The following is a 24,805-nucleotide window of genomic DNA, read 5'->3' as shown; positions in this document are numbered from 1 at the left end:
AAGTTAAGGAAGTTGCCAATTAGAGACAGTACCCTCTGGCATTCAAAACTTAAAGAAACTTAAAGTTCTCGAAATCTTATTTATGCCGGATGAATTTAAGCAGAGGATTGATCCCAATGGAGGGCAAGAACATTGGATGATCCAACATGTGCCCCATATACATATACCCCAACAGATCTACCGAATATTAAGGCCCAAAAAATTTATAAATGAAAGGTGTGATTTTTTCTCTTATTCCTATGTCTTGATATTCCTTTCTCTTCTTCGCTGTAAATCAAACTAACAATTTTCTTTTGATTTTGGAAAGGACTTGGAGTGACTTATCAGAGGAGGCACCAATTCATCATCAACTTCACTTACTCCAACAGCTTAGTAAGGTGAGCAAGAGGAATGATGAAAAATCTACTTGGTTTGCTACTGTTGGAACATGTTTGAAGTTTGAAGAACTAGGATTTTTCAAAAGGGGTTATAATTATAATTTCCCGCAAGTCCTAATTCCTGTCTATGGCGAAATTTGGCTCTGTTCTGATTTTTGGTGTTTTGATCTGATCTTGGATGCATCTTTAAGTTATTAAATATGCTATTTTGATGAAGGAAATGTGATGTTTATGCTATTGTAAAGCTTAGATGGTACGTGCATGTTGGTAAAAGTGATTGGTGCTCACTTTGGTTGGAGTATTCTCTCATTTGTCTGTTTCTACTTTCTACCCATTATGTTTGATGTTATTTAATGAGTTATGATGTGTTAAAAATAAGTGGTTGATTTATGTTGACATGAGATTGCAGTTCATCATATAATTTTAAGAAATTTTCACAATAATTTTGTTCAAAGAATTTGAATTAAACCTCTCTATGTTCATTGTATGGTAGATTTTATCTTAAAATCAATTGGTATTAAGTAAAGTTGTCTAACATTATGTTTGATGTTATTTAATGAGTTATGGTGTGTTAAAAATAAGTGGTTGATTTATGTTGACATGAGATCACATTACATCATATAATTTAAAAAAAATTTCACAATAATTTTGTTCAAAGAATTTGAATTAAACCTCTCTATGTTCATTGCATGTTAGATTTTATTTTAAAATCAATTGGTATTAAGTAAAGTTATCTAATAAATATATAAGTTGTATTCCGAAAATTGACACAAACGATGTGAGACTTTCTAACAGATATCAAAACGTGGATAAAGAATTAAAAGAGGACTAAATATATGTTAATATTATCATTTAAATCACTCAATTTTTTTTTCTAAATTTTATACTAATGTTATTGATAGATTGCACTTTTAGGAACTTATTTACATTTTTAAAATTTTAGAAACTAATATTTTTATGCATTTTAGAAACTAAGATGACAACACTACGCTTCTATGAGCTAAAATAATGATTTACTTTTTATATTAACAATTCACGCCTATCAAGCTCAATATACTTTTACTCTGTATAAACATAGCTAAAATGATTTTATGCTTGGAGGAGCATTGTGGGAGCTCTTGAAGCTGTGGTGTTGGGCCTTAGATGGTGAACTAGAAAGAGGAAAGTGGAGGAGAAATAAAAGTTTTTCTTTTTTACTCTTAATTCCAAAGAATCAAACAAAAAAGGGCCTAAGGCCCACTACAACAATGGTTTTATTTCAAAAGTGAAGTTGCTGAATGGCATTCCAGGTTGATTATCTATGTCCGGGAATTACTTTCCACCCAACGATTTTCCTGTACACCTAACAATTTTTCGTTTTTTTTTTCAATCCATATGTCCGTACAGATTACATATTTTTTATTTATATATTTTTTTAAAATGTTTTACAAATTAATTTAAAATTAATGACCCATGCAAGATTTTATGATTTTCAAATTATTAACACAATACTCTAACCAACTGAGTTAATAGGTTAATCATATTATAAAATAATTAATATTGCTATATAACACTAAAATTTTTAAGATATATTTAATACACATGTAAATTTACATAATAAATTTTATGACAATTAATTTTGTGATAAAATACTGGAATAACTGGTGTCAAATGAAAACAAAAACTGATACGATCTGATTTTCCATGTTAAATGTCTTCTCATACTAAATATGGAAAGATGTTATTGTCTTTTAAAGGTGTAACTATGATTCACCTCAAAAGTAAAACGTTGAGGAGTTGAAAGGATACAAATTTCTGTTCATCAAGTCAATATTTACAAGGTAGCAAAGAATATGTACATGAAAGCATGAAACACCCATACATAGACAAATCAAACAGAAGGACTAGACCTGAGAACCTTCTCAAGCTTCTCAGCTTTAATGTAATCATTGTCATTAAGGGGTCCAGCAGGAAAAGGTGTGATTTCCACAATGATATGGGGTGTTGGGAGCTCATCAAAAAGAGCTCTCACATTGTTGCAACACACACTTTCTCCATGAGCACTTTCCCTACGGATTTGGCAACCCTACAATGGTTGTTTATTAGCAGCATGTAAGTCAAGCATGTCTTGCATCAAACTATATTAAATTATGGGTAAAAATAAATCAGATAAAAAAACAGACTGGCAATTGAAACAGGACAGAGGGAAATTCCAACCTTGTGAGAGGTGGCATCAACAAAGTGATCATCATCTGATAATAGAGATGCAATAGCTTTAAGAAGACGTCGCCCCTCGAGCTTGGATGGGACTCTATAGTTTCTTCTAAGTGTACCCTTTGTTGTGGGATGCCATTTACTAACAAGTTTCCTTCCGTTAGCAGCTTCTTTTGCTGATCATTTAAAAAATACACATAACTGAACACATGCACTTAGAAACAACATCAAATCATCAATAATGAAGAAAAAACATGGATAAGGAAATACATTGGATTTGCATGCATTGAAAGTGTCAAGAAATTACAGATTTAGGGCAAGGGAAAAATGAAAAGAGAAAAAGGCGACTAACAATAATAAACAAAATACAATAGACTAGCTGTATGATATTTTAATCCAGTAGTCCTATTTAAGCAGATATTTAGGTCAAGGACTAGTATTACTAGTACAAGCCTAAAGCCACTAACAATAAGACCAATAACCCTAAAATGTTCTAACATTCCCCCTCAAGCTTAACCTTGTTAGTGGATAGGTCATATGGATCTCCATTAGCTTGGGACTTTTTTTAGGGAATGAGAACCAATGTCTGGTCGAACCAAACTTCCTTCTTTCTCTTGCTTCCCCACCTGTGACTAAGGGAATAACAAAACATTGGAAACATCCTTGGAAGATAGCCCATTGCTTCTCCTCAGCACATGTCCCGAGCATATGAGATTGTTTCTAGAGTCCTCAACCTATCTCCTCAGTGGTCCACTCAACCAACAAACTGGTCTCCAAAACACGAGTCAAGTATCATAGAACCCAACAGCATACCATGGTGTGACATGGTTGACAAATAACCATGCTCCTTAAGCATATGACAAGGTTGAATCTCCAGGTTTGTGTATATGGAAGAACATTTGTTGAGAGTAGTCAACCCCTTAAATGAATCTCAGTATTTCAAGAAATTGGTATGTGATTCTCAGCTGGGGATACCCTGGGTTCACCCAAAAAAGCATCATACTACCCATTAATAACCTCCTACAAAGTCTCCAAAACAGTCAGATATAATACCACCCAAAAACACAAATGGGGGGGGCTCCTTTACTACTATCCAAAAGTCTTCATTCTTCAAACCAATTACTAAACCATAATGGCCTTCATAGCACAAACCACAGCAGAAATATCCACACTTCAATAAGAAGTTATCACTTATACAGGGAAAATGAACGACAACAACAACAACAACAACAACAACAACAACAACAAGTATATTAGACATTAATTGGACAGACCTGGTTTTCCTAGTATGGTCTGGGCCCATTTGGAGAATCCCAAGTCAGTAGCAGCAGCAGGAGCAGATTCATCATTAGTATCCCCAATTTCCAAATCTGAAAGAAAACAAACACCTAACATACATAAAAAAGAAGCAAATTTCCAAATGAAAAAAAAAGTAATGAATTTATTTTCCCACCTGAGACAAGTGGGTTGGCTTGAGATCCAGCCAAGCCAGCCTTGAGGAGGGCATAGAAGATGCATAGCCTTCCAGCCCACAAAACTGGAGCCTCAACCAAAGAGGCATTCACACTGATACTCCCAACTCCCACTCTTCTTCTTCCACACACTGAACTACTTTTACTCCAAAAAACCAACCCTTTCAGTTTCAGGGAAATTCCACAAGGAAAGAGGGATTTGGGCAAAAGGGTCACCGGTGATGATGATGATGAGGGATTATTGTGAAGAAGAGAGACGCAACTGAGTTGCATAAGGGATACAGAAAGAGCCATTGCTTTGCCAAGTTGGGCCAACAAATCAGAAATCACAAATCGCAAACTCAAATAAACACACACTCTCTCTCTCTCTCTCTCTTTCTGTGAGAGCTAAAAAATGATATTTTTTTTCCTCGATCCACTTCCTGACGAGTGACGACGTCGCATTGTATACTAGTTGTGGGGTCGAACCATGCTTCGGAGTTCGGATAAGATGATCATTCATCATCTATGTTTGCTATTAACAATGACTACATACATAGTCAAATTCGGCCGTGGAATTATGAGATACCGCTAAATTGATGGATGAAAGATAAAATTTTAAATTTAAATGTTGAATGTGAAAAAAAAAATTAATTTAAATGTTGAATGTGAAAAAAAGTGTATTAGTTAGTGATAAATTAATTTTTAAATTTTATAATTTAATATTAAATTGATTCTAAAAAAATATAATTTATTATTAAATTAATATTTAAATATTATAACTTAAATGATAAAATTCACAAATTTAAAAACATAATTAATTCATTATACATTTTATAAGATTAAATTTATATTTTTTTATTTTTTAGGAGAAATTAATTTAAGATTAATTTGTCACACATTAGATTCTAGAGTATGAATTTAAATATTTATCCATTATAAAATGATGTCTTAAAAGGAATGATGATAAAAAATGATGTCGAATGATGATAAAAAAATATGATGTTATATCAATATTAATAATAAATCATTGATATCAAACTTTAATTTTAAAAGTATAATTTGATGTGTTGAAAATATAAATTGATGTGACAAAAGAAAATACTGTTAGGTTCTCTGTTAATAGTCACAATCAATGCTTATATAACATTTAAATTTTATTTCAATATACGACCTAATAATCTCTCTGCAGAAATACATAGCATGTGTATCATTCTAAATCTCCACCTATTAAGAAACCTTGATGCCTTCATGAAAAAATACAGTAGTTAATTAGTCTTCAAGGTTCCTCACTCCTCCCTTGATTCACTGCTCTTGTTACTTAGTCTTAGCAAGTAACCGAACAATGTCACCACGGCAAAATGGACAAACTGGTTTAGAATTAGAAGAGCGAGGTGCATCAATATCACTTTTCTTTTGGCATAGCCTCATGATACAATGAGCACACATTTCATGGCCACAGGGTCTGACCACAAATGTGCACACTCGGTCATAGCAAATGGAACATAACTCCTTTTTGCCGGCCTATGTAAAGAGAAAACAACCAGCAAATAAATCATGTATCATCTTTTCTAGACAAAATGTTCATTCATTCCATGTAATCCAGAAAAACACCAGACCACACATGCATTGACATGACACATTAATGTGACTATTGCATTTTAAATCCTGAAAGCCTATGAATGAAGTAATTGCTAGAAGAAGAAAAAAAGAAGCCTATCAAGTGACAAACATACCAAAGACTACATGCAGATGAAATAGTATTTTTGTGTAATTTTTTAAGTGTCCCAAAAACATTCTTTGGGACCTCTACCAAGGTATAGTCTTTAACCAAACTAAACAACAAAGTGCATAAAAGTAAAACTTAGGTCCTTTTTGGACAAACTTTTCCATAAGCATTTATAAGAAGATAAAATGCATTCTCTATCAGCTAAAATCAATTTATGTACCTTAGTTTTTGGAGAAGTTAAATGAAAAGAGCTCATAACTGATTTTAGCTTATGCAAGAAGTTCAAATCATTTTACCTTCTTTTCTTCTTTTTTCTTTTCTTTCTATAAGTTTTTATTGATAAGTTTATCCAAACATACCCTTACAAATCTTAACTAATATCAGTCATGAAAGAAATATGGTGTACCATAGAGGCAATATTATTGTTATTTCTCTCCAAATTCCGTGATGATCGTGGCTTATTTTTGGCTTTCTGCCTCTCCTTGTTAAGTTCTACCAAGGCCTTTTCCAGTAAGGCCTTTGTTTTCTTATCAAGCTCTCTGATGAACCTTAAATGGTTTGGCCAAACAAGTGATGATCCCGACGTAGAACCTAGCAGGGCAGCACATTCCTCGTGCCCGTGCTCCAGGGCAATTGTGTATGGTGTATTCCTGAAAAGAATCATTTAAACCAGATCTTTAAGAATTATGGAAAGGACAGAAAAAATAAGTCTGAAGTAGGAAATCAGATTATCAGTTGATATTAACCAAGTTAGGACAAACAAAATCTTTGATGCAGAAAATTTATCATTAATGTAAAATGCACACTATATGTGAATAGTGAAACCTCAAATGCTTCTGACAAAGGATATTATAACTTTTAAGTTAACCAAGTAAAATATTGGACCAAACTGATCAATAAGTATTCTTTTCCTAAATCTTATTTGAAGATATTTAGGTGCTCAATACTATAGATATGAAGCACAAATTGTAGTACTCAAACAGTTTCCAAAGTTGTTTCTTCGGCCAATGAAGTTTAGTTTTAAATGTGAAGGAAACAAATTTAAAATTAAAAATCAGAAATGCATATTTAAATGTTTAGCATCTATTATATGTACTTATAATTGATGAGTGAACCTTTCCTTGTTTTTGATGGTGCTCTAGTATATACTGATAGCAATGGATCTTGAAACTCTTATAGACATTTAGTTACTTACCCATGATAATCAAATTGAAGTCTATCAGCTCCCCGAGCAAGCAAAATCCGGATACAGTCCAAGGAACCACTGCGGGCAGCCAAATGAAGTGCTGTGCCTCCACAGTTACTGCATATGTTACTTTCATTAATCTGAATGAAAAGCCATCAAAACTCATACAAGACTGATTAATTAATAATGTATACTAACTCCATTCCTGTGTATAAGACTCATTTTTTAAAATTTGTTTCTTTTTTTATATGACATTTTAATTTTGTCTGCCTCTCTGGTTTTAATTACTACAAATTAATTAGATAAATTTATTCTGTATCCTATGAGGATTGGAGATGACTAGCATACATTAATTAATCAGGTGGAAAAAGTAAAAGAATCAGCCCAATAGTTTTAAAATCAATGTTGAAAAAATATTACAAATTGTTAACAAATTTAATGCTACTTAGGTAAAAATTAACCAACTTTCATAAGATAGTAACATCCAAGGGTGTGTCTGTTTGTTTTATGTCAATTGGCATTGGCATTCAGGTGAGCAAACAGAAAAAATTCAAATACAGGCTAAGACAATTACCTAGTTCTAGCACAAAGAATAGCATCATTGTCTAAAAGGGCATCAACACATTCAGATTGTCCTTTGAGGGCTGCAAGATGCAGTGGGGCAAAACCGTTAAAATCTCTCGAGTCGACAAATCTTAAATATCCCCTGACAAATCCATTGAACAATTATGCATCACCACTCATAATTTTGTATGTTCTTGCATTCATCCATATTTGTTGTTGTGAGTTTTTTTTGTGTGTGTGTGTGGAAAGAGTCTAACTAACCGAGAATCTTCAAAAGCTGTGAAATGAGCAGCAAAAAGAATGGCTTTAAGGCAATCTACGTGGCCATGAGAAGCTGCATCGTGCAAGCAACCTCCTCCATGTACAGAATCAATCATGAATACCTGAAACATGAATCACATACCTCCAGTATAAGTTTACCACTATCACTACCCTAACTAGGAGATCAACTTCGACAATTTTTGTATTCTTTAATTTTTATTTTTATTTTCCAAATTGAATGTTGTTTGTATATCCCTTGTCAAGAGCAAGAGACTAATCATTCAAGGTAACGAAGATCTATTTATCAAACCCTTAATCACACGCTTGAGGGACATGATTATTTGACAATCATACAACATCATAGTGGTACAAGTGGCAAGTCGAATGTTCAAAACATTCAATTTGAAAAAGGAAAAAAACAGTACAAAAAGAATAACATACATTTGCTCCAGCCTGGATAAGCTTTTTAACACAATCAATCTTTCCCTGCTTTGCAGCATACATCAACGGGGTCTATATCAAAGGAAAAAACCATATGAAATCAATATAAAGCATATAAGAAACAAAACTAAACAGGGGGTAGCCTAGATAGTGCAAAATTCAAAATAGTACAATTGCAGTTAGAGATAAACATAGACTAGAGAGGCACCTGATTATTGTGATTCACTATGTCAACGTTCATATTCCTGTCCAACAACATGGAAAGAACCTGACAATTAATTTTTAGGGGAAAAAAAAACACCATGATCAATACTCAGAAAAAGGCAGGCAAAAGAATAATTTTAAATTCTCTTACAACATGATCTTCTTATTAATTAATGATGCTGCTTTCTTACTAAAAAAATAAATTATTTATTTTTTAATGTTTTCAACATATTGAACTTATTTAATATTTTTTCATAAAGTATTAGTGAAAAGATTTAGTGAGAAATTATTAGGTGTCAAGGATTGATTGATGAACATGGATGAAGTGGTGATCCTCAATCATCTAGTGATTACTTGAAGCAAAATTCATGTTTAAGATTCTAACTATGCTACCCATCAATTTTCATCCCACTCTTTTAATGTTAGTTTTTTTTTTATGAAAAACAATCTTTTTTTAGCGGTATAAGATTATGAGTAACAAAATTCTCATTTTCGAATATTAGTATAACTACATATTGAAGACTTGACTTTAAAACCATTAATATATTAAAGTGTAATAATCATGAGCACGTTAGTTAATCTACACATGCGTGATAATATTCTCTTAATTTTTTTAGTATAAAATCATTTATGAAAGTTTTATATACGTGTATTTCCAACATTTCTCAGAAATATTAATATGGCAAATATATAGTACATACTTGATCTAATGCACCTTATTTCATAATTGTTCTTAAAACAAATTTAAACAATTTTAATTTCCAATAAACCTCCTTAATTTGATACTAGTAACGATTATAATATGGGAAATAATATTTCATAAGTGTGTATGCGTTTAAAATAGAATATAATATTTCAATGTAATATAGCGCTTCTAATGATATATGAATTTTTTTTTAACAATTCTTTCAATATCTTCAATTCTAAATAAATCAAGACGCTATATCAATCGAAGAAGTTTCCTACACACCACTTGAAGACTATGATTTTTCTATTCCACTAGATCACTTCCTGAATTCAAATGTACACAATATCAGGCATTTAAATAATTTTAGGGAAAATCATTATCCAAAAGTAATAATTGAAATTATTAAAAATTATAGTTATATGATATATATATATCTTAGATATAAAATTATAAATTGATGATAATAATTATTATGTTGCCTTAATGGCCGTAAAGCATTCCAGAAAACCAAGGAGTAAAGGAACAGAAACAACAACAACCTTGACCTGACCAGTGGCAGCAGCTACATGCAATGGTGAGAGTTTTTGATCATCATCAGTGGTAAGTTTCAAAACATTGGGATCTTCCTCCACCATGGCCTTAACATCCTTCAATTTTCCATGAGCAACTGCATAGAACAAACCATTATTGTCCTTCCTCCTCCTGCTGCAGCTGCTGCTGTTGCTGCTGCAACTGCAACCGCTACTTTGCCCCATTCCCATTGCTAAATCGTTCACGTTAACTTTGTAAACATTTAAACCATATATATCTATATCTATCTATCTATATATATATATATATATATATATATATATATATATATATATATATATATATATATATATTTTGAGTAACTTGTCATATAAGTTAAATATTTGTCATGTGTGCACTTATTATGTAATACGTACATGCATGGTTGAATAATAATTATGCAATCATTATATTTTCTCATGTGTATTGTTCTGTCAGTCCGTTGTGCATGTTACAATTAATTAGTTACACTTGTAGAAAAAGATAAGACTTATTGGTTAAATACGATTAAATTTATTCTCCTCTTTTAATTTTTCTATTTTGATTATTATAATTTTTTTAAAAAATAGTATGATTTGTTTTTCAAAGTAGGAATTAAACACAGAATTTATAACACTCACGCGTCAACCAAATGAGTTAGATCTTATTTTTTATGGTTTTAAAGATAATCTTTAGAAAATTGCTAAATCTTACGAAATTATTATAGATGAAATTGGTGCGAAAATGGACGTGGGCATATGACTTTTATTTTGGGTGAACCCGAGGTTTATATCTATTACTAGAAATCAGGGATTTAGTTACTAAAATTAGGGATTTAATTTATTCTTATGTATTTATTATTGATTATTGATACTGTTACCCTCTTGGGGTATTGGTGGTCTATTTTATAAGGAGGGACCATAAAATGCAACTTCTGCTACACTCTTTCTGTATCCACAATGATATCTTAAGAATTCATATATTTTTGGTGTGGGAAAAAATATGATACTTTTTTTTTTCCTTTTTAATAACAGGAAAGAGTTGCCATGCAGCATGGTAAACAATTTTGAAATCAACCATAGAACTTAAAACATCATGATTGATCTGCAGTTCGGTCTACAGATGGTTTCCACTATATGGAATTTTTGGTTAGGAAATAAGGTTGGCCAAATGAATCTTATAAGGTTTGGATTCAGCTTAATTAGTTGCACGAGTTGTCATTCTTAGATAAGATAAAAACAATTAGACTATCATTGCCGAAACATAATAAAGTTCAATACTATGAAGTTTATCATCACCCACTTTATCCATGCATGACAGATATCATAGAAAACAAACATATACGTACAGTATCTGCAACACACTTTCAAAATATAAATTGATAACTAGGAAACAAGATAACAAGATCAAATAGAACTCCAAGATAATATATATAGTAGAAACTCAGCACACTCTGGACAATGCGCATTAATATAGGGCTACTATGGCTATGTGCCAGAAGAAGCTCATTGGTGCAATAACACTTCCAGTACCTCACAAAGATTGCTTAAAACTTGCTTTGACAAAGAAAGCCAACACCAGCACCTCTGAAAAAGTCATTCTCAATCAATCAAAGTTGTCAATTTTGATGGGATTAATATCATCAGCAACATTGAAGTGTCCAACCAATCGTGCAAAGAAGACCATTTGTTGCTCAAGAGTAAACTTAATGTTCTCAGCCTGCATCCAACCCATTATTGATTACATTCACTATTTCATTCTAAAAGATAAATAATTAAATTGGCGCATACCTTCCGGAAACCATGTTGTTCTCCTTCGTACTCAACAAGAGCAACTGGCACACCCTTTTCCTTCAGAGCCTGGTAAATTTTCCGAGCTTGTTCTGGGGGCACAACCTGCATTGTGTAAGACATATTTATCGGATTAATTTTTATCAGTAATATAGAGTAGATTTAGGAATAAGTTGACAATTTCCACTCCAGAGTCCTTTAAGTAATAAATATGTGAAAGGAAAATAGTTGCAATTGTTGCTAACCTTGTCATCCAATCCTTGAAATAAAATAATGGGACAAGAAAATTTGTCAACATGATTGATTGGTGATCTTTCATAGCACCCCTTCTCACCTCCTGCAATCAATTAAGGAATAGACTGAACATCAAATCGAACAAATAAACCAAAGAAATAATAGGTACCTTGAATGGTCATCATTGACTTACCACCTAGTCTATCAATGTAATGAGATTCAAATTTATGAGTTTCAGCTCTCAGCATGTTAACGTCAGCTACCTGTTTGAGACACCAATAGGAAAATACATACCATTATAAGGACAATGAATTGTTAAACCTTTATTCTTTGTTAAAGTTATAAGAACATGCACTACGTTATTCTTGATTTTGAAAAAAGGCTGGCTGAGAAAGGTATATGTACTATCTTATCTGTAAGCAACTAAAGGGGTTATTAAAATTAATCACCAGAAGAATATTCAAGTAGGAAAAAAAAAGATTGTTCACGACAAGTCAGAAAAATGATTAAGTAGTGAAACAAGTGACATGCTCCAATAGCCAACTAAGGTGAACTGATGACAAGTCAGAAATTCATGAACCCTATTTCATGGTAAAATGATTAAGTAGATTACTATAATCTTAAGGAAAATGTACTGCTAAGGTATCAGAAGTTGCACTCACACCATACAAAGAAGCCCCAGCCTTAAAAGTTTCTTTAAAAGCAAGAGCAGCTAAGGTGGTATACCCACCAGCAGAGCCACCTGTAATACAAAGTCGCTCCCCATCTACCTTTCCGCTGTTCACCTACATAAGAGATTATATCATATAACCACTCTTATACCACATCCATCAGCCACAAATATTAGAAAAAAATTAAAAATAAAAATATACCAAATATGTTGCACAACTACAACAGTCATTGACATCAACTATTCCCCATCGTCCCAAAAGCCGTTCTCGGAACTCCCTGCCATAACCTTCCAAATAATATTCCAATCAGACAATTTGACTTACATCTTTTCAGTAAGTGAAATGATTACAACAGGCTGTAAGAGAAGAAAGTTAAAATAGTGAATCATAAACAACCAAAAGCTTGTAGGATGGCAAAAAAACAAACAAATAAACAAACTAGAAAGAATTATCAGTCCTAACTACCGAAAACAAAAATATGGGGGAGAAAGGATAGTGCAATTCAGAAATTAGAATAAATTTTTCTGGATGTGAGAAACAAACCTGTGCTTCCACCATAATTAACATCAACGAATGCCCAACCCCGACTAGTCCAGTACTGAATGCTCAAGTTTAAAATTCCACGTGTTTCAGCAGTTGGTCCACCTGAAATATTCAAACAAAATAATGAAAATATAAAAGTGCGTTGTATGAAGTCATTACTCATTAAGAGAACCCATGCATAAAAAGTTTGCCAAAACAATTACGTCCAATAAACAATCAAGTACTAAAGTATTTATCAATTCAAAATTTGATTTAATTAAGAACATTTGACAAACTTGTTTAAACATATTGAACTCTTACTATGGTCTCATAGTCAATCCCAAGCCCAGATAAGGGAGGAGGGTTGTGTTAGACCCTCGACAACCAACATAAAACTTGTTAAAACCACAAACATGAATTACTACAATAGATTTGTACTATGCAAGGTTATTAACTGGAAGTAACACGATGTATAACTCGAGTACAATGTTTAACAAGTTAGAGTCATTGGAACAATGCCCAAATGTGGGTTTGTCTTTAAAGTCAACAGTTTCCATGATGCCTTTGTTCTTTCCCTTCTTCTTGGTTTTGTCTTCAATGTCAACAGTTTCTAGGATATCTTTGTTCTTTCTCTTCCTCTGGGATTTGTCTTCATTTTCTTGTTCTTTCTCTTTTTGTAATCAAATGGAACCACTTCAAAGTCATCGCCATCACTCAGCTTCCATGGCTTATGTGTTTTATTTATTCCAGATGACATAAAACTTGAGTTTCTATTGGACTCATTACTTTTCTTCAGCTCATTCACACCCTTTCAAATAGGCACATATTTCTGTATAGATTTGACATAGATGGTATTTATACCACCTACACATGTTACTTCATCTTGACTCAAGATATGTTTGTGTTCTCTTTCTACTTTCATGATGGTATTTAGAATGTGTATACCACCGGTTTCATGGCAAGGCAAATGATATCTGCGTCACAGCTTAAATACTATGACTTGTATGATTTCGTGCTCAAAAGTGGACAGATTTTTAAAACCCTGTCAACCATATGGATTCATAACAAGAAAATCTGACTCTGCTTATGTGCCTAAGTCATACAAGGAAATTCACATGTATAAAATCTATACACTTCGGGTGGTATGCACATTCTAAAGGTCATCCCAAAAGTAGAAAGAGAGCACAAACATATCTTGAGTCAAGATGAAATAACATTTGTAGTTGGTATAAATACCATCTACATTGATTCTGCACAGAAATATGTGCTTATTCTAAAGGGTGTGAATGAGATCAAGAAAAGTAATGAGCTCAATAGAAACCCAAATTTTTTGTCAATTGGAATGAAGAAAAGAAACATGAAAACATAAGACAGGAGCTGGGTGATGACGATGACTTTGAAGTGGTTCCACCTGACTTTGTGGTTCCATTTGATTACAAAACCAAGAGAAAGAACAAAGGCATCCTGGAAACCTTAGACAAAGGAATGAAGAAAAAGCATGAAAACATAAAGTCAGTATGTATTCACCAATGTAAATAAATCAAAGTCAGTATGTATTCACCAATGTAAAGTCAAAATTAGTATTGACAGTTTCATTACAATGAACTCATAGCCTCCATAATATTCAGCAGTATTAGTATAAAGGTCTAATATTTTAATTGTTCGCAATCTTTTTCAAATCAACCACAATATCTCAATTATCATGTACGTTGATCATGAGATACTGAACTACATATGAATTAGTTTCATTAACCCAATGAATCAATGGTTACAATCTTGTATTTATAGACTAATCAGTTAGAACAGCTAACTAACTCTAACTGACTTAACTGACTTAGTAACTAATTCTTAATTGACTAAGCTAACCCAGGACTGCAATAGAATAACTGCATGTCCTTTACAATACACCAATACCCCCCTTCAAAATCAAGGAGGTTGAGACTTGGAGGAAGGATCAACCACATTGAGTTTGCCCTTGAGAAGCTAAAATCTGGTTGGAGAGGGGCTTGGTGAAAGCATCAGCCCATTGATCAAGGCCAGGAATATGATGCACAATCAATTGCTTAGTTAGAACTCTTTCTCTGACAAAAAATACATCAATTTCCATGTGTTTTGTCCTTGTATGAAGTACAGGATTGTAGGCTAGAGCTACAGCACTTTGATTGTCACAAAACACCACTCGTGTCTTGAAGGAAACACCCAATTCAGACAAGAGCGTCTGTATCCATAAAATCTTAAGCTGTTACTTAAGCTAAGCTCCGGTATTCAGCTTCAGTACTTGACCTGGATACCACTTGTTGCTTACTTTTTTTTTTTTTGGTCAGCAAAGATAAATATATATTATATAAGAATCTAAGTACCAGAGGTACCGTGATTACAAAGAGACCAGTAAGATGGTTCCCATGGCCAGACTAGGACAGTCTCGATGGGAACCAAACTGGATAAAGAAATTATACAGCTATCAAGACCCTATGACTTCTATCCTTATCTAACAGCAAAAGCCACTTGTTGCTTACTTGACCACCATGAAATGAGATTGGGCCCTAAGAAAACTGCAGCTCCAGAGGTTGACCTCTTGTCATCCACAGCAGATGCCCAATCAGCATCACAAAAGCCTCTGATAGGAAGTGGCTGAGAGGAAATAGCTGGTTTCAGTCAAAGGCCATAAGAGAGAGACCCCTTTAGGTACCTTAGAATTCTTTTAACTTCTGTCCAGTGAGAATCCAAAGGATTAGACATGAACTGACATACTTTGTTAACTGCAAAACTTATTTCTGGTCTAATAACAGTAGTGTACTGTAAAGCTCCCACAACAGATCTGTAGAAAGTGGGACCAGAAAACAGATCACTGTCAGATTTAGACAACTTGCAGGTAGTGGTCATAGGTGAGGAGATAGGCTGAGCCTGTCATCTTGGTTTTCTGCAGAAGATCTCAAATATACTTGTTCTGAGTGAGAACAATAGATCGGGCATAGACTTAACCTCAATTTCCACGAAATAATCTAGTTTCCCAAGCAGCTTAAGAGGAAAACTGGAATTTAGTTTAGAAGTAAGATTCTGAATCAGAGTACAAGAACTGCCAGTGATGATAATATCAACATAAACCAGAAGGTAAACAGTAAGAATATGAGTTTTGTAGACAAATAAAGAGGGATCACACTTGCTTGCTGTAAATCCAAACTGCAGTAATGCAACTTGTCAAACCACTGTCTAGGGGCCTGTTTAAGCCCATAAAGAGCCTTCTTGAGCTGACAAACTAGAGAACGATCTGAGTTTTCAAAACCAGGAGACTGTGTCATATACACAGACTGTTCAAGGGTACCATTCAGAAAAGCATTGTTTACATCCAATTGGAAAAGATCCCAATGATGTGTCAATGCCAAAGTGATGATGAGTCTAATAGTGACATGTTTGATTACTGGAGAAAAAATTTCATTAAAATCAAAACCTTGCACTTGATGAAAGCCTTTAGCTACTAGTCTAGCTTTATAACTGTTGAAGAGAACCATCTGAATTTTCCTTTACCCTGAAAACCCACTTGCAGTCAATAATAGCTTTTCTGCCAGAAGGAAGAGGGACTAAATCCCATGTATTATTATTAATGAGAGCAGAGTACTCTTGTTGCATTGCTTGGAGCCAATTGGGATCAGAAATAGCATGCTTCACACTCTTAGGTTCACAATGAGTTAGAAGAAGAGTTGGGTTAATTTTGGGTTGAACTATGCCAGACTTTGATCTAGTCCGCATAGGATGAGTGTTAGTGCTGGTTGTGGGCAAAGATGAATGAGCAAGGGTAGTATATTCTGAATGCTCAATAGAGGTAGATGCAGCGTTAGAGACATTAGGAATAGAGATATCAGCTGAATGTCCAGTAGTTTCAACACTAGTATCACCATTACCACCAGTGGTTCCACCATTAGAAGGTAAACTGCTATCAGAATTGTGAATCTCAGCAGAAACAGAACGATCTATAGGTATAGCACTAGAATCAATTGCAGATTGAGAAGGGACAGAATGTTCACCAGAAGTAGAATTGTCAACAGAAAGATTGGGAGAAGGAGTAGGTGAAGAGGAAACCAAGGGAATAGACTGGAGACTACAATGAGTAGATGATGACAAGGTGCTACAAGAAACTGAAGAAGATCCAAACAAATCAGTACGGAGAAAGGCACTTCTTTAGGAGTAGATGATGACAAGGGGAACCTGATTTCATTAAACACCACATCTTTGGAAATAAACAACCTTCCTGAAGAAGAAAGGCACTTGTAGCCTTTGTGTGAAGAAGAATACCCTAGAAAGAGACACTCTTGTGATCAGTAGTCCAGTTTATTGAGCTTCGTGAGCTAAGAGAAGCACCTCAACTTCTGCAATCGGAAGCGATTCGAATTTGCTTTCTATTACAGAAATCACTGAGTTGTAACCTCGAGGAAGACCTTCGAGCAAAGCATCCATGTGTTATTGAGGAGAAATCAAGCTTCCAACTGACACTAACACATCTGCAATCTCTTGAACCTTAAGAAGAAAAGCACACATTGATCTATCCTTCATTGAAAGAGATTGCGACTCAGTACGGAGTTGTCATGCTTGAGCTCACGTTTGCTTGTTGAAATACTCATGAATCTTATACCATACTTGATACAAGTGGATGCTTCCAAACAGCGTGATAAGATCGACTTCGAGAGCATCGACAGCAGCCATGTGAGGAGGATTTGATCTTGTTGTTCCCACACTTCAAACACCGGATTTTCATGACCGATTTTGCGATTGGTATCGGAGAGGAATCACGGCAGAATCACCGGATTCACTACGAAGCGTTGAAGCCGGTGTGATTTAATCACCGGTTCAATTTGCTGTCGCCACAGCAAAAAATTGGAATCATCAAATTTTTCGGCAATCGAATTAGGGAATGCGGAAGAATAGGAAAATGCAGAAGAGGAGGGAAAGGGATTATGCAATTCTGCCAAAGTTGGACCGAACTAGGCTCTGGATACTGTAATAGAAAAGATAACAGAGGAAAGAAAGGGGAGAAGAATTAGTTTCATTAACCCAATGAATCAATGGTTACAATTCTATATTTATAGACTAATCAGTTAGAACAGCTAACTGACTTAACTAACTTAGTAACTAAATCTTAACTAAGTTAACCCAGGACTGCAGTAGAATAACTGCATCTCCTTCACAATACTCCAATAAAAGTCAGTATGTATTCACCAATGTAAAATCAAAATTACTACTGACAGTTTCATACAATGCACTCATGACATCCATAACATTCAGCAGTAATAGTATAAAGGTCTAATATTTTAATTGTTCCCAATCTTTTTTACATCGACCACAATATCTCAATTATCATGTATGTTGATCATGAGATATTCAACTACATATGAATTCTGGTGGCAGGGGGAAGAACCCACTCCACAGGCTTTCAACATCTAATTGGCCAAATGAATTAGAATATGAAATAGAATATGATCAGTCCAGATACAAGACCCAGATTTACCGTGGCTCTTCAATAATAATGGAGGCTTTTCTTCTTCACTAGCTTGGAAATCAGGATTAGTTGGTGGATAAAAGTATGCATAAGCATTTTGACCAGGAACTTCAGTTGGGAATTCAATCAACTCAGGTTTACTGAAGTAAGAACTATACTTCAAACTATCAGGAGAGGAGGACCAAATAATGTTGAAGTCAACTGCTTTTGATTTATCATTATCTAAAGTCACCTGAAAGCAACGGAGTAATCAGGGGAAGCATTGAAATAACTAAGAAGGAGAATGATGGGGGGAAGAAGGAAGCACCTTGGCCACTGATGATGGATGAACGGCAGATGCTCCCTCCACAAAAAGGTAATTATTACTAGAAGTCTGCAATGGCATGATTGCACAACAAGACAGTTATTGCACTTTAAGAATTTATTTAGACCAAAAAACAAAAACAAGGAACAATTTTAAAAATTACAATGTTATCTATATCTGTGAAAGGGATATCCAGCACAGTTAATTTTGAGCCCTTCACATCATCAATAATTCCAAGATATGACTTCCCCTGCTGCCTGCAAGCACAACCAAAACCTTGATTGCATGCACCAGATTGGACCACAAGAGAGAGACTTTCAGGTAGCAGACTAGGAATTTACCTGTAACTGCAAGCAATTAAGTTTTTCCGTGTATGACTTTGAAGAAATTCATAAGAATTCATACCAAAAATCCACAGTGGCCTTGCAAACTCAGCTTCCAAAGAATAAACAGGCAAGACCTTATTCTCAGACTCAATCTGTAACCGATTATAGAAGATAGAAAAAGAAAAATAAAAACAATCAATTAGATATTTAGCTCCTATTCTATGTCCAGCTATAAAATGCATTCAAGCATGAACAGATTTTTGCACAAGGGAATTCAAGACAAACCAAAAAGGAACAGGTCATTATATGTAAAGTGAAATATTAAAAACAAGCATTTGTATTATACTGTGACAATAGACTAATAGAGATATTCAACCTCAGTGACAGGTTAATGCCCAAAAAAAGCCAACTAGAATATTTTCCACTACATGGTTTTTATATAAATATTACGTGGCAGAATGACATTCAAAACCCAATTGTTTTCAGGGCACAAATCATATGAAATTAGCTTTAGTTAACTCTGAATTATATTATTCATAATAATAGGATTCTCTTTGACATCTTAATTTGGAAATATCAAAATTGGCTTCACACACGCACACATGCCAAAATGACAAATCATAGAAACTCGGTTAAAAACAACAGAGTCAAATAGGTAGTGGGAAATTCACCTAGTTAGGAACCTACAATATAAAAGTTTGAACTTGTTCAATGAACTTTTTACAACATAATAACAATTTGTGTTCCACCAAGCCTCCAAAAAATATATATCTCAAACATGACCTTCCATGTGTATTTAAAATTAAAGTATCAATGCATATTTATCGATGCAGAAATTACAGAATCAAACGTAAATGAAACCCACTATATATAATTCATGTTTTGCAGAAATAAACAGGGAAAAAATTACCCATTTATGGAGATTCCAGAAACCATTTTCCCTATCCGTGATGAAAAACAGCTCTCCTGCATAGTTAAATTAAAAAAAAAAAAAAAAAGTAAAGTGAACCAGAATGCACAGAAAGATCATAACAAATGTTTTTGTTGGAATCAGTAGTAAGCCTTGAATTAATAACATTCAAATGTGAACAGAACCCATGAATGAATGATATGCTGTAGAAGCATTGGACAAAAAACCTGAAGTAAAAGCATGTTTTACACAATTGAAAAATAAGATATCATAAATTAACATAGATGAAGGATCATGACCCCATATCTGAGGTTATCATGACTTGAAGATCACTTACAAAAACAAAAAAAAGAGGAATGCTAGCGACACTTTCTCAAACACTCTCTTTTCTAACACTCTCTTCATGATTCATGATTAGCTGAATATATTGAAAATCACCAATTTTTGTGGGTCTCACTTTTAAATCAGGAGAGAGAATCATTAAATGAGAAGCATGACCCACCAAAATTGATGATTTTCAATAAATTTCAGCCAACTATGGAGTGTTAAAGAGAGTGTTGCTAGCATTCCTCAAAAAGAATCACGAATTGATGATCTCCAGAAAACCTTTAGTCAACAAAACTAAAATCTTGAGAACTATTTTTGGTTCTATAAAACTGAAAAATTCCTTATTTTTTTCAAAGGAGAAGAGGAGGATAGGGAGTTACAAACATTGCCTAGTTTATGTACCATCAGAAGACCACTTGGGCTCAGTTGGAGACTCCACAAGTGAAGGATTATTCCCGGCAACACATACCCGCTTGTAGATCTCTCTGCATGGAACCTTAAGATGATTAGGCTTCAAGTTGAAACATGGCATATAATAAGAAAACAGAAACTCCTACTATCATATGGAACTTGGAAACTAGATCCAGGACATAGAATTAAAGACAGAAATGGAGGGAAACAGGAAAAATCTTCTAGAAGAAGCAACTATGCATCATCCAGTCAGAAAACATTGCATGAATATTATGAACTGTATCAATACCAATAACATTGAAGAAGTGCAAAAGTTGAGATTTGAAAAGTACATATGCAAATCAAGTATCACTTTTTCTCCCTTTCAGGGTTAAGAAAACATGTGATGTAATTTAATCAACAAATATTAGACATGCATTGTGTGATTCAGAAAAGAACTGAATATCTGCAAAAGTATCAGTTGTTTGCATTAAAAGAAATTACTACCTCCATTCCTATATATAAGAAACAAATGGGAACATTTTTTGTTCCTAAATATAAGAAACATATGACCACCTTTAAATGTATTAATTGCTAATTTCCTTCTATACCCTTATTTATTGTAAAGATTACTAATGAGATAAGTCATACTCATTGGTGGAAAAAGTTATCCCTTAAAAAATGAGTAGTGTCATTAAATGCAATCACCACTTAAACCTTTTGATTCAATGGGTATTTTTGGAATAAAATTCAAATTTATGATATTATTAATTAAAGTTAACCAAATTAACTACTTTTATTGGTCTTGATGAATTGGGTATTTGTTTCTTATATATAGAAACAGAGGTAGTATATCATATTCACCAGAGAGAGAGAGAGAGAGAGAGAGATTGTATCATAGATAGACTAGTAATCAATATGAAAAAAACCAAAGATTATTTCATTGTCACCTCAATTAGGAGACCTATAAGATAAACAAACAATAATTTTTCAAGTTACAAATAATAAAGAGTTCTACTCACCCGTTTTCAGAAATATAGCCAACCCATAGTTCTGATTTATCCCACGGCATGTTGGGATGACTCCACTGAATCCAAGCCATTCTTTCACTTTTTGGATCAAGACGCGGGAAAGCATAGAAATCACTCCCGCCAACTAGTACTTGTGGTTCTGAACGTCACGCAATCTAGTTAGACATAAAATATTGATTGCATGTTGAAAATAGCCCTCAAGCGAGAATAGCAAAATTAATGAAAGCATTTAACAAGCAATAATGAAACACTTATGATCTGTTTGAACACATTTAACAAGCAATAAAAACATAATAAAAGTGTTTTTGTTTTCATTTCTTGCTTTCGAAAATAATTACAAAAAATTATTTCATGTTTTCAAAGATTTATATAGGAAATGGTAAAAAGAAAAGAAAAAATGTTTTAAACACTTCCAACATAAATCTTTTAAAATAGCAAACAAAGTGAAAACAATAATGTAATATATTTATAATTATTTTCAGAACAGAAAATGTTTTTTCAAACTGAACAGACCTTTATTTTCTGTATTCATTCAATCTATCCACGGGTTAAACTCACTAGTAAGCCATAAATTATTACCCTGAGCATCCTTACTGCCAAGTGCTATAGATACAATAGTTGTAGTTGGATTTTGACTGCTCTCGCAACGATCTGGCAACAAGATCATACATTTAGGACCAAATAAATGAATGTTTTAACAAGTAAAAACACTGGGAACATTCTGACATAAGCCTTGAAGATAAACTGATTCTGGACTGCTTACCTTCCCTTACACTAATAAAACGGTTAAAGCGTACGTCCAATATTCCATCAGCATAGCTGACTACTGGGCCACCATAGTCTGGAGTGAGAGGTATGGGAGGCACATCTGCCATGGTACAAAGCATAAAATTTCCAGCACTAATTAAGAAAATTGCTTCACATACACTTTTGTGAATAACACCCCACCAAATCAATATTCCCAGATAGACACTAATGAATCTGTATATGTTACCAAAAGTTAAATACAAAGAAAACAAAAATTAATGACAATATACAACAGATATAAGAGCAAGACAACACGTCAATTCAAAAGGGCCACAAACAAAAGGCATTTCAGCTACATTTATGGAAAGGGGGTGGATTGGAGGGGCATGGAATGGAATGAAATTAGTTGCCAATGTTAGGATTACTTAAAATAGGATGAAATGGAACAAAAGCTGCTAGAATCTATTCAATCCCATTCCATCCAATCTCTATCTTTCTTTCGTCCAACTTTGCCATTGTGAAATGGAACCAACTAATTATTGACTAATCTCCTTACATTTAAATCACTTCTCACTAGTGGAAAAGAAAATTTTCAACCATTACATCATAAAACATTAACTTCATTCCTTTGATCTTTTCCATTCCATCCTACTAAACTCTATTCCATTCCACCTGTCAATAACACACAATAACATTGTTTTGGAAAATATGGCACTGGAAAATGAAAATTGATGCTTGTAATGCTCACCAAGAGAACTGATGGATTGCTTGTACAATCTCTGATCTTTGTAATTTGCAAAGAAAACAACATCGCCTGAAACTGTGAAAGCACCACCTCCATACTCCTGAGCCACTGTTCTAACTCCAAACTCCTTAGGAGTAATGTCCACAGCCTCACCTCCTGGATTTTCCGGCTCAACAACAAGAACCCCCCGTCTGAAAAAACAAAAAGGGTCAATGTGCAAACTCTAAAAGTTTAAAACTTTCACCTTTTCCCCACTTCCAAACTCTCCAAAAGTACTTTTTTTTATCAACAAGTTCCTCAGGTACTCTTGAGTCTTGATACTGCTTTCCAATTCGATTTAGAGTTCTATCTTGGTAATCAACATAATAATAAAGGTTTGCAATAAATGTTGACATAAGTTACCAAGGTAAGAACTCTAATTTTAATCCGAGAACAACATCAAACCACTTAAAAAGCACTTAAGGAACTATATCTAGGTTTTGTCTAAACAAATGACCGAAAGGGACACTTTGTGTGTTCGGGTGACCATATACAAAATTAACTTTTAATGAAATTAAGTTTGTAAGAATGATTTTGGTTAAAACTAATTTCAAAAAGTGAAAGCAAACATTTAAAAATGTATCTAAAATCAATTCTGAATTCTGAACTGGGAACCAGTTCTCCAACATGAAACCATATATGCACTTACCCCGATTCTGCTGGCCGTGATTCCAGCCAAATAAGGCGGCCGCGGCCGTCGACGGCGGTGCCGCCAAGCCTCTTGGAGGCACCGGAGACGACGTCAGTGGTGATGGGGGACTTCCAGGAGCCATATGGTGCGGTGATTCTCTCAGAAAGTGAAGGGATGGTGGTGGCTGCTGAAGAAGCCATTGCCCTTTTGCAGTTGCTGCAAAAGAAACGACGTCGTTGATGGGTTTTTTCGAAAGAGACCAACTTTGTGGTGAAATGGTTGAAGGAGCGAGTGAAGAAGAAGTTGGAATAATAAGGTGATGAAGAAGAAGAAAAGCGAGTAGTGAGAGTGAGAACGGCAATGGCTAACGTGGCCATTCTACGTTATTTTAGTACCTTACTGTTTCGATTATATACCATGATAAAAGAAAAAGTACTAAATTTTTTTACCGGAAATAAAAATAAAAAAAACATATTTAAATCTATTTTTTTCATTTAGGTTACATGTACTTTTTCATGATAATACTATATTCTAATTTATTGTATTAACTATTATGAATGGATTATTCATCTTAATACACATCATTTTTATCTTCTATAAACTCTACTCTTGTTTTCTCTTTTTCTTTCCTTTTTTTTTACTCTGAGTTATATTTTATTTAACATTAATAATATTTTTTAACAAAAAATTTCAATTTTGATTTGTTTATCCAATCCAGTTAATAAAATACGAAAATCATTCCTTTGGAAGCAATTTGCAATATAAGTCAAATGTAATGTTAGTCTTTACTATACAACAATAATAATATAGCAAATAAATAATCTAGGGTCGCATTTATTTCACAAATTATTTATTTATTTCCAAAAATATGATATTGAAAAAATTATCTCTCTTATTGTTACTTAGACAATAAAAATTATTGAAATTATTGCAGAATATATCATTTTTTATAAAATACTCGAAAATAACATTTCCAATTTATATTCTCAACAAAAAATATTCCC

The 24,805-nt window shown here is 33.7% G+C and overlaps 3 protein-coding genes across 5 annotated transcripts; all 3 read right to left on the bottom strand.

The window, feature by feature from the left end:
* Positions 1-2,100: 2,100 nt before the first annotated feature.
* LOC100785008 (uncharacterized) lies at positions 2,101-5,097 on the bottom strand. The gene is made up of 4 exons (XM_003532077.5): positions 4,024-5,097; positions 3,845-3,940; positions 2,574-2,746; positions 2,101-2,442 (listed from the first exon to the last, which is right to left on the bottom strand). The coding sequence occupies exons 1-4, from the start codon at positions 4,334-4,336 to the stop codon at positions 2,248-2,250; spliced, it is 777 nt and encodes a 258-aa protein (XP_003532125.1). The 5' UTR covers positions 4,337-5,097; the 3' UTR covers positions 2,101-2,247.
* A 43-nt stretch (positions 5,098-5,140) lies between these two features.
* LOC100795210 (E3 ubiquitin-protein ligase XB3) lies at positions 5,141-9,833 on the bottom strand. Of its 3 annotated transcripts, XM_041004749.1 has the most exons (8): positions 9,634-9,833; positions 8,411-8,447; positions 8,203-8,274; positions 7,762-7,883; positions 7,511-7,642; positions 6,946-7,053; positions 6,157-6,400; positions 5,141-5,545 (listed from the first exon to the last, which is right to left on the bottom strand). In XM_041004749.1, exons 2-8 carry the CDS (start codon positions 8,441-8,443, stop codon positions 5,339-5,341), a joined length of 918 nt encoding a protein of 305 aa, XP_040860683.1. In that variant the 5' UTR covers positions 8,444-8,447; positions 9,634-9,833; the 3' UTR covers positions 5,141-5,338. The 3 variants fall into 3 exon arrangements, with proteins under 3 accessions (XP_040860683.1, XP_006586080.2, XP_040860684.1); XM_006586017.3 differs by lacking the exon at positions 9,634-9,833 and having other exon boundaries at positions 8,411-8,869; XM_041004750.1 differs by lacking the exons at positions 7,511-7,642; positions 9,634-9,833 and having other exon boundaries at positions 8,411-8,874.
* A 1,116-nt stretch (positions 9,834-10,949) lies between these two features.
* On the bottom strand, positions 10,950-24,193 carry LOC100784480 (probable dipeptidyl-peptidase 5). Its single transcript, XM_003532076.5, has 18 exons — positions 23,820-24,193; positions 23,135-23,322; positions 22,403-22,507; positions 22,219-22,290; positions 21,631-21,778; positions 20,621-20,703; positions 19,892-19,947; positions 18,997-19,133; positions 18,819-18,912; positions 18,659-18,724; positions 18,361-18,583; positions 12,882-12,983; positions 12,540-12,625; positions 12,330-12,452; positions 11,861-11,930; positions 11,679-11,770; positions 11,434-11,538; positions 10,950-11,362 (listed from the first exon to the last, which is right to left on the bottom strand). Exons 1-18 carry the CDS (start codon positions 24,176-24,178, stop codon positions 11,249-11,251), a joined length of 2,223 nt encoding a protein of 740 aa, XP_003532124.2. The 5' UTR covers positions 24,179-24,193; the 3' UTR covers positions 10,950-11,248.
* Between the last annotated feature and the right edge of the window lie 612 nt (positions 24,194-24,805).

This window comes from Glycine max, chromosome 8 (assembly GCF_000004515.6).
Source record: "Glycine max cultivar Williams 82 chromosome 8, Glycine_max_v4.0, whole genome shotgun sequence".
Classification (NCBI taxonomy): domain Eukaryota; kingdom Viridiplantae; phylum Streptophyta; class Magnoliopsida; order Fabales; family Fabaceae; genus Glycine; species Glycine max.
This window is presented reverse-complemented; position numbering and strand designations above follow the sequence as displayed.

Excerpts from the sequence above, each read along its gene's own strand:
- LOC100795210 (XM_006586017.3), bottom strand. The coding sequence starts at position 8,506 with ATGGTGTTTTTTTTTCCCCTAAAAATTAATTGTCAGGTTCTTTCCATG. Across the intron at positions 8,275-8,410 it reads TAGTGAATCACAATAATCAG|ACCCCGTTGATGTATGCTGC; the intron begins GTGCCTCTCTAG and ends CCTTTGATATAG. Across the intron at positions 7,054-7,510 it reads ATTCTTTGTGCTAGAACTAG|TAACTGTGGAGGCACAGCAC; the intron begins GTAATTGTCTTA and ends TAACATATGCAG.
- LOC100784480 (XM_003532076.5), bottom strand. The coding sequence starts at position 24,178 with ATGGCCACGTTAGCCATTGCCGTTCTCACTCTCACTACTCGCTTTTCT. Across the intron at positions 22,508-23,134 it reads GCAATCCATCAGTTCTCTTG|ATGTGCCTCCCATACCTCTC; the intron begins GTGAGCATTACA and ends GTACCATGGCAG. Across the intron at positions 12,626-12,881 it reads TAATTATGGTGGAAGCACAG|GTTATGGCAGGGAGTTCCGA; the intron begins GTTTGTTTCTCA and ends ATTATTTGGAAG.
- LOC100785008 (XM_003532077.5), bottom strand. The coding sequence starts at position 4,336 with ATGGCTCTTTCTGTATCCCTTATGCAACTCAGTTGCGTCTCTCTTCTT. Across the intron at positions 3,941-4,023 it reads AGCCAACCCACTTGTCTCAG|ATTTGGAAATTGGGGATACT; the intron begins GTGGGAAAATAA and ends GTTTTCTTTCAG. Across the intron at positions 2,747-3,844 it reads GACCATACTAGGAAAACCAG|CAAAAGAAGCTGCTAACGGA; the intron begins GTCTGTCCAATT and ends TTAAATGATCAG.